This window comes from Scophthalmus maximus, chromosome 14, assembly GCF_022379125.1.
Source record: "Scophthalmus maximus strain ysfricsl-2021 chromosome 14, ASM2237912v1, whole genome shotgun sequence".
NCBI classification, from domain to species: Eukaryota; Metazoa; Chordata; class Actinopteri; order Pleuronectiformes; family Scophthalmidae; genus Scophthalmus; species Scophthalmus maximus.
Window position 1 is genome coordinate 1828441 of NC_061528.1, and position 14245 is coordinate 1842685.

Sequence of the window (14245 nt, forward strand, 5' to 3'; positions counted from 1 at the left end):
ACACACACACACACACACACACACGCTGGCATGTCACAGTGCGAAGCTGAGAGCAAAACAAGAAAAAAAGAAAAACGACCCGGCCGACCGACTGACCCGTCGGATGATTCATACTCGGGCAGCGTTTGTAATCTTAAAATCTAAAGTGTCTGCGAGCAGAAGTAAGGTGTGATTCAGGAGTTATTGACTCCGGTGATGTTGTGTTGCACTTTGGTCAAATCTTTGACGTCGTGAGAGACGGATTTAGTCCGAATCGAAGCAGCGGACGCTGAGCGTCCCTGATTCGTCAAGCCTCTGGCGTAGGTTGCTCTCCGGAAAAATCTGGATTCTACACTTCCCATGATGCAACTCCATGATGTCCGTCATCAAATCCTTAACTGCCAACTCCTCTTCGTCACTTCTTCCTCTCATACTGTAAAACATCGACCTCCAAAGCCGAAGAATATGTTTCTCCTGTGAGGACTAAATTAGATTCACGAGTTAAAGGCGTTAGAATTCCAACTAAACTCTTCATCATGAGGTTTCCTTGTGATCGCCATACACTCAACTCAACTCAAACTTGTTGGAAGAAACACAACAGGAAGTGGGAGAATACTCCGTCCACCTGCGTTAACTCCCTGCGTAGATCCGACCACATTCCTGCGACAGATTAAGGTGGAACACCTTCACGCAGTCTTATCATACCCTACAAGGCCTCGGTGACTGGAAAACCAGAGGGGATGAGGTCATCTCCCCGTTTTTAGACCTGTTGGGAGGTGAAGAGGGGGAATCTCCTCACACACACACACACACACACACACACACACACACACACACACACACACACACACACACACACACACACACACACACATATATAAATGCTGCTCTGGGGGAAAACACACGGCGGTTCAAGGTTGGTCCTCCGCAGCACCGCCATCAATGAGCTGCTCGCACGACCGAGAGGCCTAATGAACATCTCATGACCGATGTGGAGACACAGACACACACACACACACACACACACACACACACACTCACACACACTGTGCTGAGGAACCGACTCGTTACGCGGCAGCGGGAGCTGAACTAGCTCGAACACGACCAGACGGACTTAATATCCCGGACCCTCCCTGAGCAACTTTATTAGGAACACATGCACTATCCCCCCAATCAGCCAATCACGTGAGAGCACTTAAATCACGCAGACACGCGTACACTACGTCTGCAGAGAAACTTTCAGAAACTTTTGTCTGCCGAGCCGCAGCAGCGACGCTCTGCTCCAGTTGGACGTTCTATTTTTTCCCTCCTTGGCCTCCATAGTTCCTTTTCCTTGTCTCCATCTCCTTCCTGTTGCCAAGTAGGCCAGAAGTGATCTATAAATAGATTCCCCTGCCGCTCGCCTCTGTGCACTGCTGCTGCCTCTCCTCCTCCTCCTCCTCCTCTGCTAAATAGTGAGACAAGAGAGCGAGAGAGAGAGAGAGGCCTGTGTGCCAGAGAAGGAATGAGAGAGAGAGAGAAACCTGAGCACCATGTACCTTACACCCACACTCTCTGCCTGGCCACCAACAGGGCTGCACACACACACACACACACACACACACACGCTCGCACGCTCACACAATGGACAAAGGCCGAGTCCAAACGAGTCCAGCAGCTGTGGCCGGTGGATAAGGGGCAGATCAGAAGTTCCCGAACGGCCGAATGAAGAGGACAAAAGTTCGGCTCTGCCGGGACAAACAGCCAGATAAAAAACGTATTCACATAGTTAGTTCATAGAAGAACCAGACCATCTATTAACACCTCAAACTCCAGGGATCTGTGTCCTGAACCAATTACAGGTCTCTCCTGAGGTTTCTGTCTAATTAATCAGATATACTTGTATAAAACACCTCCTTCCTTGGTTCGCTAAATTGTTTTATAGCTGCTTTAGTGGGAAAGAGCAAAAAGGTTAAAGAGTTTTTAAAATATCAGGCCTCAGAGAGCTGTAGTTGCTACTTTTGTCTTAAATATCAGGATTGGGGAGTTTTCTAATCCACGTCATCGACACTTCAACTGAAGTCACTGAAACTGCGTTGAGTGGAATTGGAAACATCTTCTTGATCGACTGATGAATTATTCATGTTAAGATATGATAAAGTGGATGAAACTCTCCATCCAGATGGGATCTGCAAATGTTTCATGTTGTCGGTCCAGAGAGATTCAGTACACACCGACGCAAAAGCGAAAAAATCAATTATGAGAGAAACTTTCTAATCATTTTTCTGTCAATCCACTTCCAGGATCTTCAATTTCAGAAGATTATTTTTCAGGATGATTATGAAAACTTTAGTCTCCTTGAGTTCAAATGGACACGTCTCTGGATTAGCCAATTTCATCTGAACACATATCTCAATGTGGGAAATAAGGTTTTAAAATATGGACTGACACAAAGTTGATGAAGTGCAAGTGATTGAGAGTTTCCCGTCTTTATGCCAAGCCAAACTAACCAGCTGTTCATTGTAACGATACGCTGAATGAAGATATGAGAAATGGCGTCTATCCTTCAATCTGGCCCCCGAGACATTGTGTTTACATACAAGTGGAGTGCAACAGCAAATAAGTTTGGTATGAAACATGATTTCAGGCAGGAAAGGTTCGGGGAAGATCTTGGTTTTGCTTTTTTCTGTATTAAACCAAACCTCGATCTTTCCCTTCTGCCCTCAATCAAGAGCTGTGAGAGTCTGAACATCACCACAGAACAGTTTAATAACTACAAGATCGTTCCGTGCCAACATTTTTTCGTGACTTGCCACGAATGTGTAAATCAACGACATCCTTTCAGTCGGTTCATGGAGAGAAGGACAACCACGTTCCTCAACAAGTTCTACCATTTCATTATCGCAGCTTCTTCTCTGATAACACGTGTGCGGTCCCAGACCCACATGGACACACATGTGTTGTCCTTCCACCTACTGCACACACACGCACAAATTTAAAAAAAGAAGATGTCTCAGCTTTCCAAGAGAAACCCTGTCCTTGTCCTTGTCCGGTAATTTGAACTCATGACTGATTCAGACAAAAACTGCTGCGACTGCGAGAGGCCCGTCCGTAAAAAAGACACGTCTATTTTATCGGATGCTGGGAAAGAAGCTCACTGTCTCAGGAATCACGCAGCTCAGTTAGTACCTCCATCCACTCATTTGCCATTCCCAGTATGACTGGAGTCCGTTGTGGAGCCGATAGAACAATCAAGTGTTTTACAATTTCATTCCCCAGCACCTCCACCACACCAGCCTTCCTCGGCTCATACCGTCCTCTCTGTTGCTGCATCATGTAATTGTAACTCTCCCTAAACCCTTCCTCCCCCCTAACTCCCACCACATGCTAAAAATCTCTCCACGGTGATGGGAAAATTACAATCCAGGAGTCGGAGAAAGGGGCAATTCCAAAACCGTCTGTGATCTCCTTTGTGCAAGACGGTCCACACGTGTTATTATCCGTGTGTCAAGTGAGTGGGCACATGGGGGCACGTTGATGTGATGTTGTCGAGGGCAGCAATTTACACACGATTACCTCAATTAGATTCAGCTACGGCGTTCGGACGGACGAGGACTCGGCTTTGCGTTGTTTCAGCGCAACATGAGCGATGTGTGAGTACGTGTTTGGCTACGCTTTCTCAACAGGACCTTAGACGTTACGAGTGAGTAAACCCCACAAGTGTTTCCTCCTTCTGATGCCTACCTATCCGATTGTCTTCCATATGGAAGGCCACCACAGGATGACCACCCAAAGACTCAAACCTAAGGTGAGTAGGTATTCGCCGGCTCATGGATACGTCCGTTCCTCAACGAAAAGGCGGCACAGGCTCTTGTCATGATCTCACGTTTGGACCTACTGCGACTCTCCCTCCTGGCTGGTCTGCCGACATGCGCCATCCAAACCTCTGCAGCTCGTCCAGAACGCAGCGGCCTGGTTGGTCTTCAACCAGGCCGCTTTGAGAGTTCTCTCAAACTCCCGGTGGTGGCTCCAATCTGATTCAAGACACTGGTACTCACCTATTCCGTTCTGCAAATTGGCTCAGGCCCTTCCTACACCCAGAACATGGTCAACCCTCAACACCCCAGCCCCGTCCCATCCACTCTTCTACTGCCAAACGGCTTTCTACTCCCTTCTCTACGAGGGGGTAGGCATCCACCGCTCAACTGAATCCCGTTTGTTTTCTATTCTGGTTCCTCAACGGTGGAACGAGCTCCCCATTGACATCAGGACAGCAGATTGTCAGAGCTGCAGTGACACAACAGGGTCCCATTCCACTACTTTCAGGTTGACAAAGAGAGAGAGCTCTCTCCCAAAACAATCCGGCGGGAAATAAAAATCACACCCAATATTCAATCTCTGCATCAGCCAAAACCAACAACTGTTCACATATTGATTCGCCGTGATTGGTTCATGAGTGGCCATCAGCAGAAGTGTGGACGACGGGCAGATAAACGGAAGTTAGCGACAAATGGCAGTGAATGATTTCATGTGCTGTACCTGAGTCAGGGATCAAGACTTTCAGAGAACTCAGTATCCGTTCTAATGAATGATAAGATGTTCCAAATCTCAGTTTTTATTTCATGCAGACAAGATGTTTACGAGCTTGATATTCTTAAAATAGCTCGTCCAATTCTGACGAATTGCTGACGTGTCTTTCAATTTCTTTTTCCCCCAAACTTGAAACGACATGGGAACAAAGTACAGTATGGTACAGTATGAGTGAGAAGATGACGATGATGATGTTCCCTTCGAACAAACCAGCCTGTACGTACAGGTACAGGTACAACAGGCAGTGCTGCCGTGGTTCGCTCAACGTGGGGACGAGAGACGCCGTCGTCTGTGGCAACCAAAGAACCAGAGAGAACGTGGACGGACACAATGTGATGGGCAAGTGTACACACACACACACACACACACACACACACACACACACACACACACACACACACACACACACACACACACACACAGCTAAGCAAACAACCCAATGGAACAACACTCAGTGAGTCAGTGCCTGCATGATCCATTAGTAACCCTCAGCATGCACACACACACACACACACACTTTCTCACAGAAAAAAAAAAAACACTGACCCACACCACTACACCTCTGAGACCTTCATTAGCACGTAGTGGCGACATGCAGCACACACACTGATACAGGTACAGTAGAAGTGTGACAACAGTCGTACAGTACAGAGTTCGTCGTCTGTCTGGGACGTACGTCTGCCAGTCGACGCAATTAATATCCCTTCAGCACACTGTTTGTCCTCGACTGCAGGCAGAGTGAATATCATGACCCGGACCCAACTTTTTAAAAACTTCTGTCGTAACTTCAGCGAGCGACAGGTGAGTAAAGACTCAATGCACCTCCAGCAGCTTTCAGCAAACATCAGCTGGATCTGTGTTCACGCTCTCCTATCATCATCACGTCATCCCTTCAGACTGGCCCCTCGACTGTGAGTGCGACATAATAATCAATCCATCACAACTTTCATCATCCATAATTTATCGCACATAAAGTCCGAGAACCAAACACACCTGATGGTGTTAGTCTCGCAAGATTTCTTTCCTGTTACACTTCACTGGATTGGAAGTAGGAGTTAAACATTTTTATCATCAGGCTCCAGAAACTTCTGATGCACAAATGTTAAAAAAATTAAATAATTAGTAAACAAAACTATTAATAAATGTGAGAAACTAATTGCAGCCCTGCAACAGATCACGACACTGACTGACTGACTGACTGAGGGGGTTTGCATCATAAAAAGGGTTTGACCAGACATTAATCTGCCCCCAAGTATATAATATACCTCTAATTCTGAATAATGCATCAGGTCAATAATGAAGTGCACCCAGTGGCGTGGGAGGACGGCGCCTCGTTCACCGTGAAGAAGAAGAAGAAGAAGTGGGCCAAGAAAGCTAAGGTGTCAGAGGAAAGAATCAGCACAGCGTCGCTTACTTTAGCTCCGTGGGCACTTGTATTATTTACACACATACGCACACACATGCGTGCAAACAATTTTCTGCATTGCAAGAAAGAGTTCATGGAAAACCAGATACAAAGTCTATTGTTGATACATTTGTTCAGGGGTGCAACTTCTTTAACTTCTATAATTATTGTGACTTAAATGATCAATATGCCAAGAATTTCTCTGATCCATCGATCAATCAATTTAGGCTTTTCTATGAATGATCAATAAACTGCATATGGCTTTTATTTACAAAATGCTGAAAGACGCCTCCGATTGTTTTGTCGAAAAAAACACAAAACTTCACATCACGAAAGGTGAAACTTTTTCTTTTTTTCCTTTTGAAAAATATGAGAAAGCAGTGAACTGATTATTTAAATAGTTGCACTTTACTTTTTCTGTGGATCAACTAATGAATGAATCAAGTCACAGGTTTACTTGAGTTGCACATTGGAACTTACTCCAGCAGGTTTTGTTTTTTTCTGTTTTACACTTTTGCAGAAAAAAAAAGTTTGTTTTTATCATTTTTTTAAGAAGAAAATCAGATAAAACGATAAAGTTGTGGGTTGGACAGGTTCTCTGTGGTCTTATCTTTCATCATCATAATAAAAACAACAACAACCCAGTAGAGGCCAGCAGGTTCCACAGCCCAGTCACAGGTGGGTCAGCCTGCAGGTCAGAACCAGAACCAGTGCCTTGCTCGGGGGCAGATGACCTCTGACCCCGTGCAGTTATAAAACCCTCCAGACCCTAAAAAACAGACATGCAGACAGAAAAGCTCCAGGGGGGAGACTTGCCCTCACCTTGCTCCTGATCTGCCCGGAGGTGGACACCTTCCGGATGAGCTTCTGCGGCCCTTCCTGCTCCGCCTCGCTGTCAGACGACTCGTCCGCGGCGCCGGAGCCGTGAGCAGCGACCCCCACCACATGGGCATGGATCCCCGCCGCGGACGACGACGCCGGCCCCTTCTCCGGCTCCTGTCGTGGGGAGGGGGTGGAGGAGGAGGAGGAGGAGGAGGAGGGGGGGACACACAGAAACCAATCGGGGTTATGCGCGTCGTTGGCCCGCTGCGCCGCCGCCGCCGCCGCTCCCTTCCTCTGCCAGAGGCGAGGGCCGCTCGGCGGCTGCGACGCGGCGTCTCTCCTCGCTGTCATCCGCGTCGACGGAGGAGGAGACGGCGGCGTTCGGCGGAGCGTGTGTGGGCTGGGGAGACGCGCAGGGGCCGGAGCATGTCGCGGCACAGTGGGGATGGGCTCCACGGCGCAGGCTATATACCCCCCTCACACACACACACACACACACACCAGTCCCCGCTGCACGACCAGTCCCGACCGCGGCAGCTCACCGGGGGGACATGTGCCCGGTGCCGGGGGCGGACAGAGCGACCCTGGCGGCTGGTTCTCACCAAGCACCGCATCCGAGCAGCTGATGCCACGGAAGTTAAAAATAAATACACACAATCTATATATCATCTGGATTCATTGAAATTCGATTGGTATTTCTAAGACAGATAACAATCAAATATCTGTTTAAAAAAAAGGGACTGTTGATGATTTTCCATTAACCTGATTATAATCTATTTCTTTATCATATAGTTTTAGTTTTATTATTATTTTTGCATCAAGTAACTCCTTGTCTCCAGATGTATCTGAAAATGTGTTTGACATGTCAGTATGCATATTTTCTATAAGAATAATACTAATCATAATCATCATACTCATAATCATAATAATCATGATTCCCATTCAGCGAGCAGCACGAAGTGAACAGGAGAGAATCAATTCAAACGACCACGAAGAGTTTCCCCATGAAATCCAAGGAAAATCAGGACATTTACTTATTAAAATGGAATATTTGTGTATGTGTACATAAACACTATTAGCGTGTCTGTGTTGAGCTGTAGATTAAAACATGATTATTAAGGCAACGTTGTTTCTATGACGACAGTAATAAACTGTCCCGAGGACGAGCGATCTCCTTGTTTCTGTCTGTGAGGAAACTCCAGTTGAAAGTATTATTATGATGATGATGATGATGATAATATATTGTTGTACTCACCAGTTCCTCCCAGGCAGGGCTGCGGGTGAAGCCGTACACATCCTCCATGGTTCCTCCTCCGGACCTCGGCTGTGTCCCGCTCCGCCGGAGAAAAGCACCGGAATCCGGGAGGAGCTGCTGGAGGAATGCGCCGCCTGCTGCCGCCTCCTCGCGCCTCTCGTGCGCGCTACTGGAGAAGAGCGGAGATGGGATCGATCGGTCGGTTTCCCCGCCGCGTCCTCCCTCCCTCCCTCCCTCCGCCCTCCGCCCGCCGCCGTGTACTGTACTACACCGTCACACCTCCACCCACCGCCGCTCCTCTCCTCTCTCCTCCTCCCGCCTTTTCCCGAGCCGAGTCGAGCCGAGTCGACCGCCGCTCCACGTGACGAAGGGTTAAACCCGCCCAGCTCAGCTGGACGCGCGCGCTTCGTCGCCCGGCACGGTTTCTCTCGTCGTTGTGCGCGCGCCCCCCAACTCAAGTTTTTCTGAGGATATATTGTTCGTATGACGTCATTGATTCTTCTTTTCCCAAACGAATCGGTGACACAGTAATACCTTTCCTTCGTCCCACAACGGGGGGATTTGGTTGTGACAGCAGCACAGTGGACGGAATAAAGCAGAAATAGCAGAATTAAAGACATTTTAAACAAGCAATATGTAAGTAGCAATAGTTGCACATGGAGAATAAATATAAATATTGCACAGTTGGTTATTGCACTTTTGTAACAGTTAATTATTTTTAACAGTGTGTGAGAGCAGTACCTTAAAACTACTCTGGTGCATGATATAATGTTTAAAAATATGGAATAAAAACACCTGAAATTGTTTGGTTGATTATCTTCTACTCAAACATAAATGTTACGCAAACATACACCATCAAATTTTATATTTCTCTTTTTTTCCCTAGTCGGAACTAATAAGTGAATTATCACCAAAACCACTACGGAAGACTTTAGCGCCGGACCTTCTTCGGTCCCTCTGTTATTATCTTCCGACTCTGTCCAAAACGGAAGCTGCCGGTGTTATGAAATGGAAACGAGGGTCAGGACGAAGGATTATTAGGAAGTTTACGGAACTTATTTCTTGTATTTGCTGTTGGCGGTAGCAGACGAGTTGGAGTCCGAAGAGGAGGATGCACGGACAGATTCTGTGCGGCCGCACGGCCGTCGCGACGCGGAGGCTGCGGAGCATCCTGGGCTCGGTGCTGGGCAGAGACGGATGGATGAGGAGAACACACGAGGTCAAACTGATCAACACCGCCGCAGGTAACCGGTCCGGCGTCGACACTCACGACCGGTTAGAACGACGTCGTCGTCGGTCAGAACCGGTTAGAACAACCGCGACAACCCAAACCGGAAACGGTGCTTGTCTGTGTGGTTAGGTGATGTTAGCTAGGTGAATAATTAGCTGTATTAAACTCTGACAGCAGTGAAACTTTGACTGAATCAAAAGGTTATGTATTTATTATTTTACCTGGACACAGTGCGATGACCTGGAACTGGAAATGTGGACAAAAACGTTTATGTAGGTGAAAGGTTACACACAGGTGACCAAAGATGCTAAGTCATTCTCTACCAGTTAGCCTCAGGTTTAGGTACAATTAATACGAAATCAGTGCTTTTTACATGTAATATTTTGCAGCTAGCTTAATTGGATTCAAAGAACACGTGTTGTGTTTTTGGCACTGTTCTGATAAAAGTTGTAATTAATGGCTTATGAATCATAGTTCAAAGGTCAATTAATAATAACACACCTCCAGCAGGACCCTAAAGGGGTTTTTATTGACATGATCACAGATAAACACGACAAGCCGCTCGAACAACCTCTTAACTCAACAATTGTTATAAATATATATTATATCATAATATTCTGTTCATGAACACATGCTGTTATGGTGCAATATGATATGATGAAACCAAAAATTGAAGGACTGGTTTTCTTATGGAGAAAGAAAATCACATTTATTATTTATTATTTGCTAAATAACATATCAATTGCTTATAACAAAAATATCATTTTTTTTATTTCTGAAAGAAGAATAAACCTGTGACAACATGTAACTGCTGATTTGAAGTTAGATTGTTCAAATATTATTTTATCCCTGTGAAACACAACCCTGCACAATTCCCTTGGATTTACCGTTGAAATGTATTCCATATTTTGTTTATATCAGTCCATATTATTGAATATCTTTATATTAAAATAAGTTGTGTTGTACAAGAAGAAGCAGCGTATACATCGGCTGCCATCTTTTACTCGCTGAAGAAACCCACTGTTGGCTTGGCACACAAAGAGTTTCTCTGTCTGTTGATCTTTCTCACACCAGACGATTTGACTTGTCACAGTAGAAAAAAAGGCACAGATCTTAAGTCATAACTTTAATGAGGCCTCTGTATTGATCAGTGAGCCACGTGTTTTAGTTTTTTATGTGTCAATGGTAACGGTCACAGCAACACCATTAAAAGGTAAAGAAATATGAACATTTTCTGTTTCTGTTTCTGATCTGAAACCAAACAGTGAATGTGGAGAATTTTTTACACCCCCAGAAGCACCGTCCTCCAGATTATCACTGGAATCGTGTGTGTGTGTGTGTGTGTGTGTGTGTGTGTGTGTGTGTGTGTGTGTGTGTGTGTGTGAGTGTGAGTGTGCGTGCGTGCGTGCGTGCGTGCGTGTAAGACTTTCATCATGTATCGGTTCTTCCTCCATCTTCCTGCAGGAGACACGGTGAAGATCGGAGAGATTTCCTACACACTCAAAATACCTCGGAATCCAGAACTTGTTCCCGTCAAACACAGTATGTAATTTTCTATCTTTAAAAGATGTCTTCGCAGAATATATACGTCTGCGTGAAACGAGAAGTTACTAACTCATCATCGTTATGTTCCGGGGTTTTGCTAGTCACAGACTCGCTGCCGCAGACGGTGGCTCAGCACCTGCGATGGATTATGCAGAAAGACCTTTTGGGCCAGGATGTGTTTCTCATCGGTCCCCCGGGACCCCTGAGACGATCCATAGCGATGCAGTACCTTGTGAGTACACGACACACACACAAGCATTGTGAATTGACAAAAAAAAATCCATCAAAAAAAATCGACAATATATTTTAAAATGCAGTCATAATGGAGGTTTGTGTTGACCATGTACCGAATTTTCTAGCAATGCTCATTAGATAGTATATATTTTTTTGTTTTTAAAAAGGTTTTTTTCTGGGACAATGTCTAAACCTGATTCTCTACATTTTCTATCATCCAGTTATATAAATGTGGCTCATACTCTCGATTCAGGATAGAATCTTTAATATTCACTCAATACTCTAGTTTCAGTGTATGAACATTTGAACTTTCCTCATAACTGTAAGACTGAAGTAAATTTGATTATTGTTTAGTTGTACATTAATCTGATTTAATATTGTGACACTCCGTGTCGTCGACCAGGAGCTGACCCGACGGGAGGTGGAGTATGTGGCTCTGTCCCGGGACACCACTGAGACAGACCTGAAACAGAGGAGGGAGATCCGCTCGGGGACGGCCTTCTACATCGACCAGGTAAAGTGCTCGTAGTTTGTCTTTTTACATTTATATGATGTGGAACAACAAGTTATCTCTCCATTTATTTCAAACACAAGACAATCAAAGTAGTGCCCTCCTTCGGCGGGTCCGCGCTGTTCCCTTCAGTGCCACGTTTTGATCGATCAAGCTTCATGTGAAACATTTACACCCCCGCACTCTCACGTCTCCATGGAGACCAGCAGCCTCCTCATTATTCCGGCTGGCTTCTTTCTCTTCAGGAGAACTTTCAGTTCTCTCCGTTCATCTCCATTTATTTTTCTCATGGCTACAGAACATTTATTGTGAGTTAACATAAAAATCCTAAAACAAACAAAACATAAATCCACATGCGACCATTAAAACTCTGTCGTTGGTGATCCAAGAGCTGCCGGTTGACACGCGATGATAAGCCATGATAATTAAGATTTCCTCAGTCGTGTCATTAGCTACAGCTAATTAGCACAAGTCGGTTGCATAACAGTTCAGACATCACCTGCATGGTGGCCCTTCTGTTCTTTTACTCATCAACCTGAACTTCTGAAGCAGAAAAACTCCCAGTTCATGAGTCTGAGTTTTTTAGGGTGTCACTCGTTATATATAAAGACAGAAACATCACCAAGTTTCTTCTGTCTGCACTTGTTATCGCTGCACGTATCATTTGCCCAGTTCCATATTACCGTACATACAGTACTGATCATTAGCTTTGACATTTTGCATTAGCTTTGAGTTTTGAAATAAGTAGGAAAAAAACTGTACATGCACCATTTTTCTTTACATTTGTGAAAGTGTTAGATGTTAAAGTTATAAAAGTTATATTTTTTAATTACATTTTCAAATTTACGTTCCATAACAAAATATAATTCTTAAAATTACATTAAAAATAAAAAAATAATTAATTGATTAATAAAAAAAACAACTTCTTTCTTCAAGTTCAATCAAAAGTGGTAGAATTCCCAGAATGTAATTGTATCCCCCCAATCATGCAGGGCAAAAATAAAATATTCATTTTGTATCTGGAGCAGAATTAGAAACATATTTGTACTATTTTCTTTACGTGGACACCAAATATTCATGTTTATGTCGTGGTCCATTCCCCTGAATGATCTCGTCCGTATCCACCGATGTCTATTTAACGTTTCCACCAAGACGCATCGCCAGTTTTCCTGCAACAAGGAAGGAAAACTATCCCACCCCTCTTCAGTCCCTGAGGCTCGTCCGCCTCCCTCCCTCCCTCTCATCAACATTAAAAAAAACATGTGTCCTCTGTTTCCATGGAAACAAGCTCATGAATAGATACAGCGCTATCGATTGCACTAATAGGTGTGAGGACGCTGTGTGTGTTTTCTGTTCCTCCTCAAATCCTCGTGGTAATTTTAGTGCCGTCAAATGAAATGTGGGCCGTGTGTGTGTGTGTGTGTGTGTGTGTGTGTGTGTGTGTGTGTGTGTGTGTGTGTGTGTGTGTGTGTGTGTGTGTGTGTGTGTGTGTGTGTGTGTGTGTGTGTGTGTGTGTGTGTGTGTGTGTGTGTGTGTGTGTGTGTGTACTGATTTTCGTCCCGTGGGAGCGATTAGTTGAGTAAATGTGAACAACACTTATTTTGTGTGAGGGGTGGAAGGCGTTTTTGTGTGAAAAAGGAAAGGAAAGAGGATATGTTCATATCACAGAAGGTGTGTGTGTGTGTGTGTGTTAACTAGATCATCCGAGTGTTCCTTAGGGCCCTGCGCTAATTTGAAGTCCTACATTCAGACTCAATGTGTCGTTGCCTCCCTCTTCACTTCTCACCCTCTCTCCCCTCCCTTCAGTCGAAGCATGAAGGACGCAGTCACATGGATGTAATCGCATGCATGTTGTATTTTTTGACATCGCCAGTCTGTCACCTGTCTCCAGTTAGCAGCAGGCGCTTATGTAAGGCAGCTCACCTCAAACACACACACACACTTGCACATACACGTCGGTTTTACAGTAACAGAAATAGAGTGTAAACCAGTAGGTCTTTGTTATGCCTCCATGTTGACGACAGCCACGAACGGAGCCACAATGATTTTCGTGTTTTCCGAACGCTTTATCTCAGGAACGCTTTAAGGGAATTTCTCCTAATTAAGCACAAACGTCTACTTATACTCAAGGATGAACTGTTAAGAACATTAGGGTTTACTTAAGGGTAGACATTTCAGCTGGGGATCGAACTACCGACCCTATGGTTAGTGGGCGACCCTCTCAACCTCCTGAGACACTGTAGCCTTACAAAACATGTTTATTATTGGGCCATAACTCAATAATTCATGAGCTTATTTCAACACAGTTTAACACAAGTGTCATAAATAGGATGAAATTGTGAAGTGACGACATTTTGATATCCATAAAGGTCATCATATTCTGTTAACACCATAAGTCCATAAGCAGAAGGGGAGATTGTGACCATGTTTCCAACAACTCGTTTGGCGGAGGCGTACAGAACAAGCAGAAGGCAACGATTCTAGTTTCGCAGTAAATTAACCAGATGCACGTTCCTAATGTAATATGTTGGTCCCGTGCTGCAAGTAAACAAAAGCTCTCAGTGACACATGAACAAAAATAACTTCAGTAACAACAAATTTCAGTCAAATTATAGCAGTTTTTACGTCAAGTGCAATAACTGAGGGGGAGCCTAGAATAAGAACGACTGTCACCACACAAAACAACTGTACGTG

General features: G+C 44.9%; 2 protein-coding genes across 8 annotated transcripts in view; one reads left to right on the forward strand and one right to left on the reverse strand.

Annotated features, from left to right (window-relative positions):
• Positions 1–8262, reverse strand: part of dgkh (diacylglycerol kinase, eta) — a 41406-nt gene extending 33144 nt beyond the window's left edge. For 4 of the 7 annotated variants that reach the window (XM_047337420.1, XM_047337418.1, XM_047337421.1 and 1 more), the window contains exons 1-2: positions 8031–8262; positions 6776–6949 (exon numbers count right to left, since the gene is read on the reverse strand). In XM_047337420.1, the coding sequence (XP_047193376.1) occupies positions 6776–6949; positions 8031–8078 (222 nt within the window). In that variant the 5' untranslated portion in view covers positions 8079–8262. Of the gene's footprint in view, positions 1–6775; positions 7203–8030 lie in introns of those variants that run through there. The other 3 variants (XM_047337423.1, XM_035604313.2, XM_047337417.1) reach the window with 2 other exon arrangements.
• Positions 8263–8978: 716 nt separating this feature from the next.
• The window catches only part of vwa8 (von Willebrand factor A domain containing 8), a 45556-nt gene continuing 40289 nt past the window's right edge, over positions 8979–14245 (forward strand). Inside the window, exons 1-4 of the mRNA XM_035604309.2 lie at positions 8979–9274; positions 10726–10803; positions 10908–11038; positions 11444–11554. Of these exons, the coding sequence (XP_035460202.2) occupies positions 9142–9274; positions 10726–10803; positions 10908–11038; positions 11444–11554 (453 nt within the window). The 5' untranslated portion in view covers positions 8979–9141. The remainder of the gene's footprint in view (positions 9275–10725; positions 10804–10907; positions 11039–11443; positions 11555–14245) is intronic.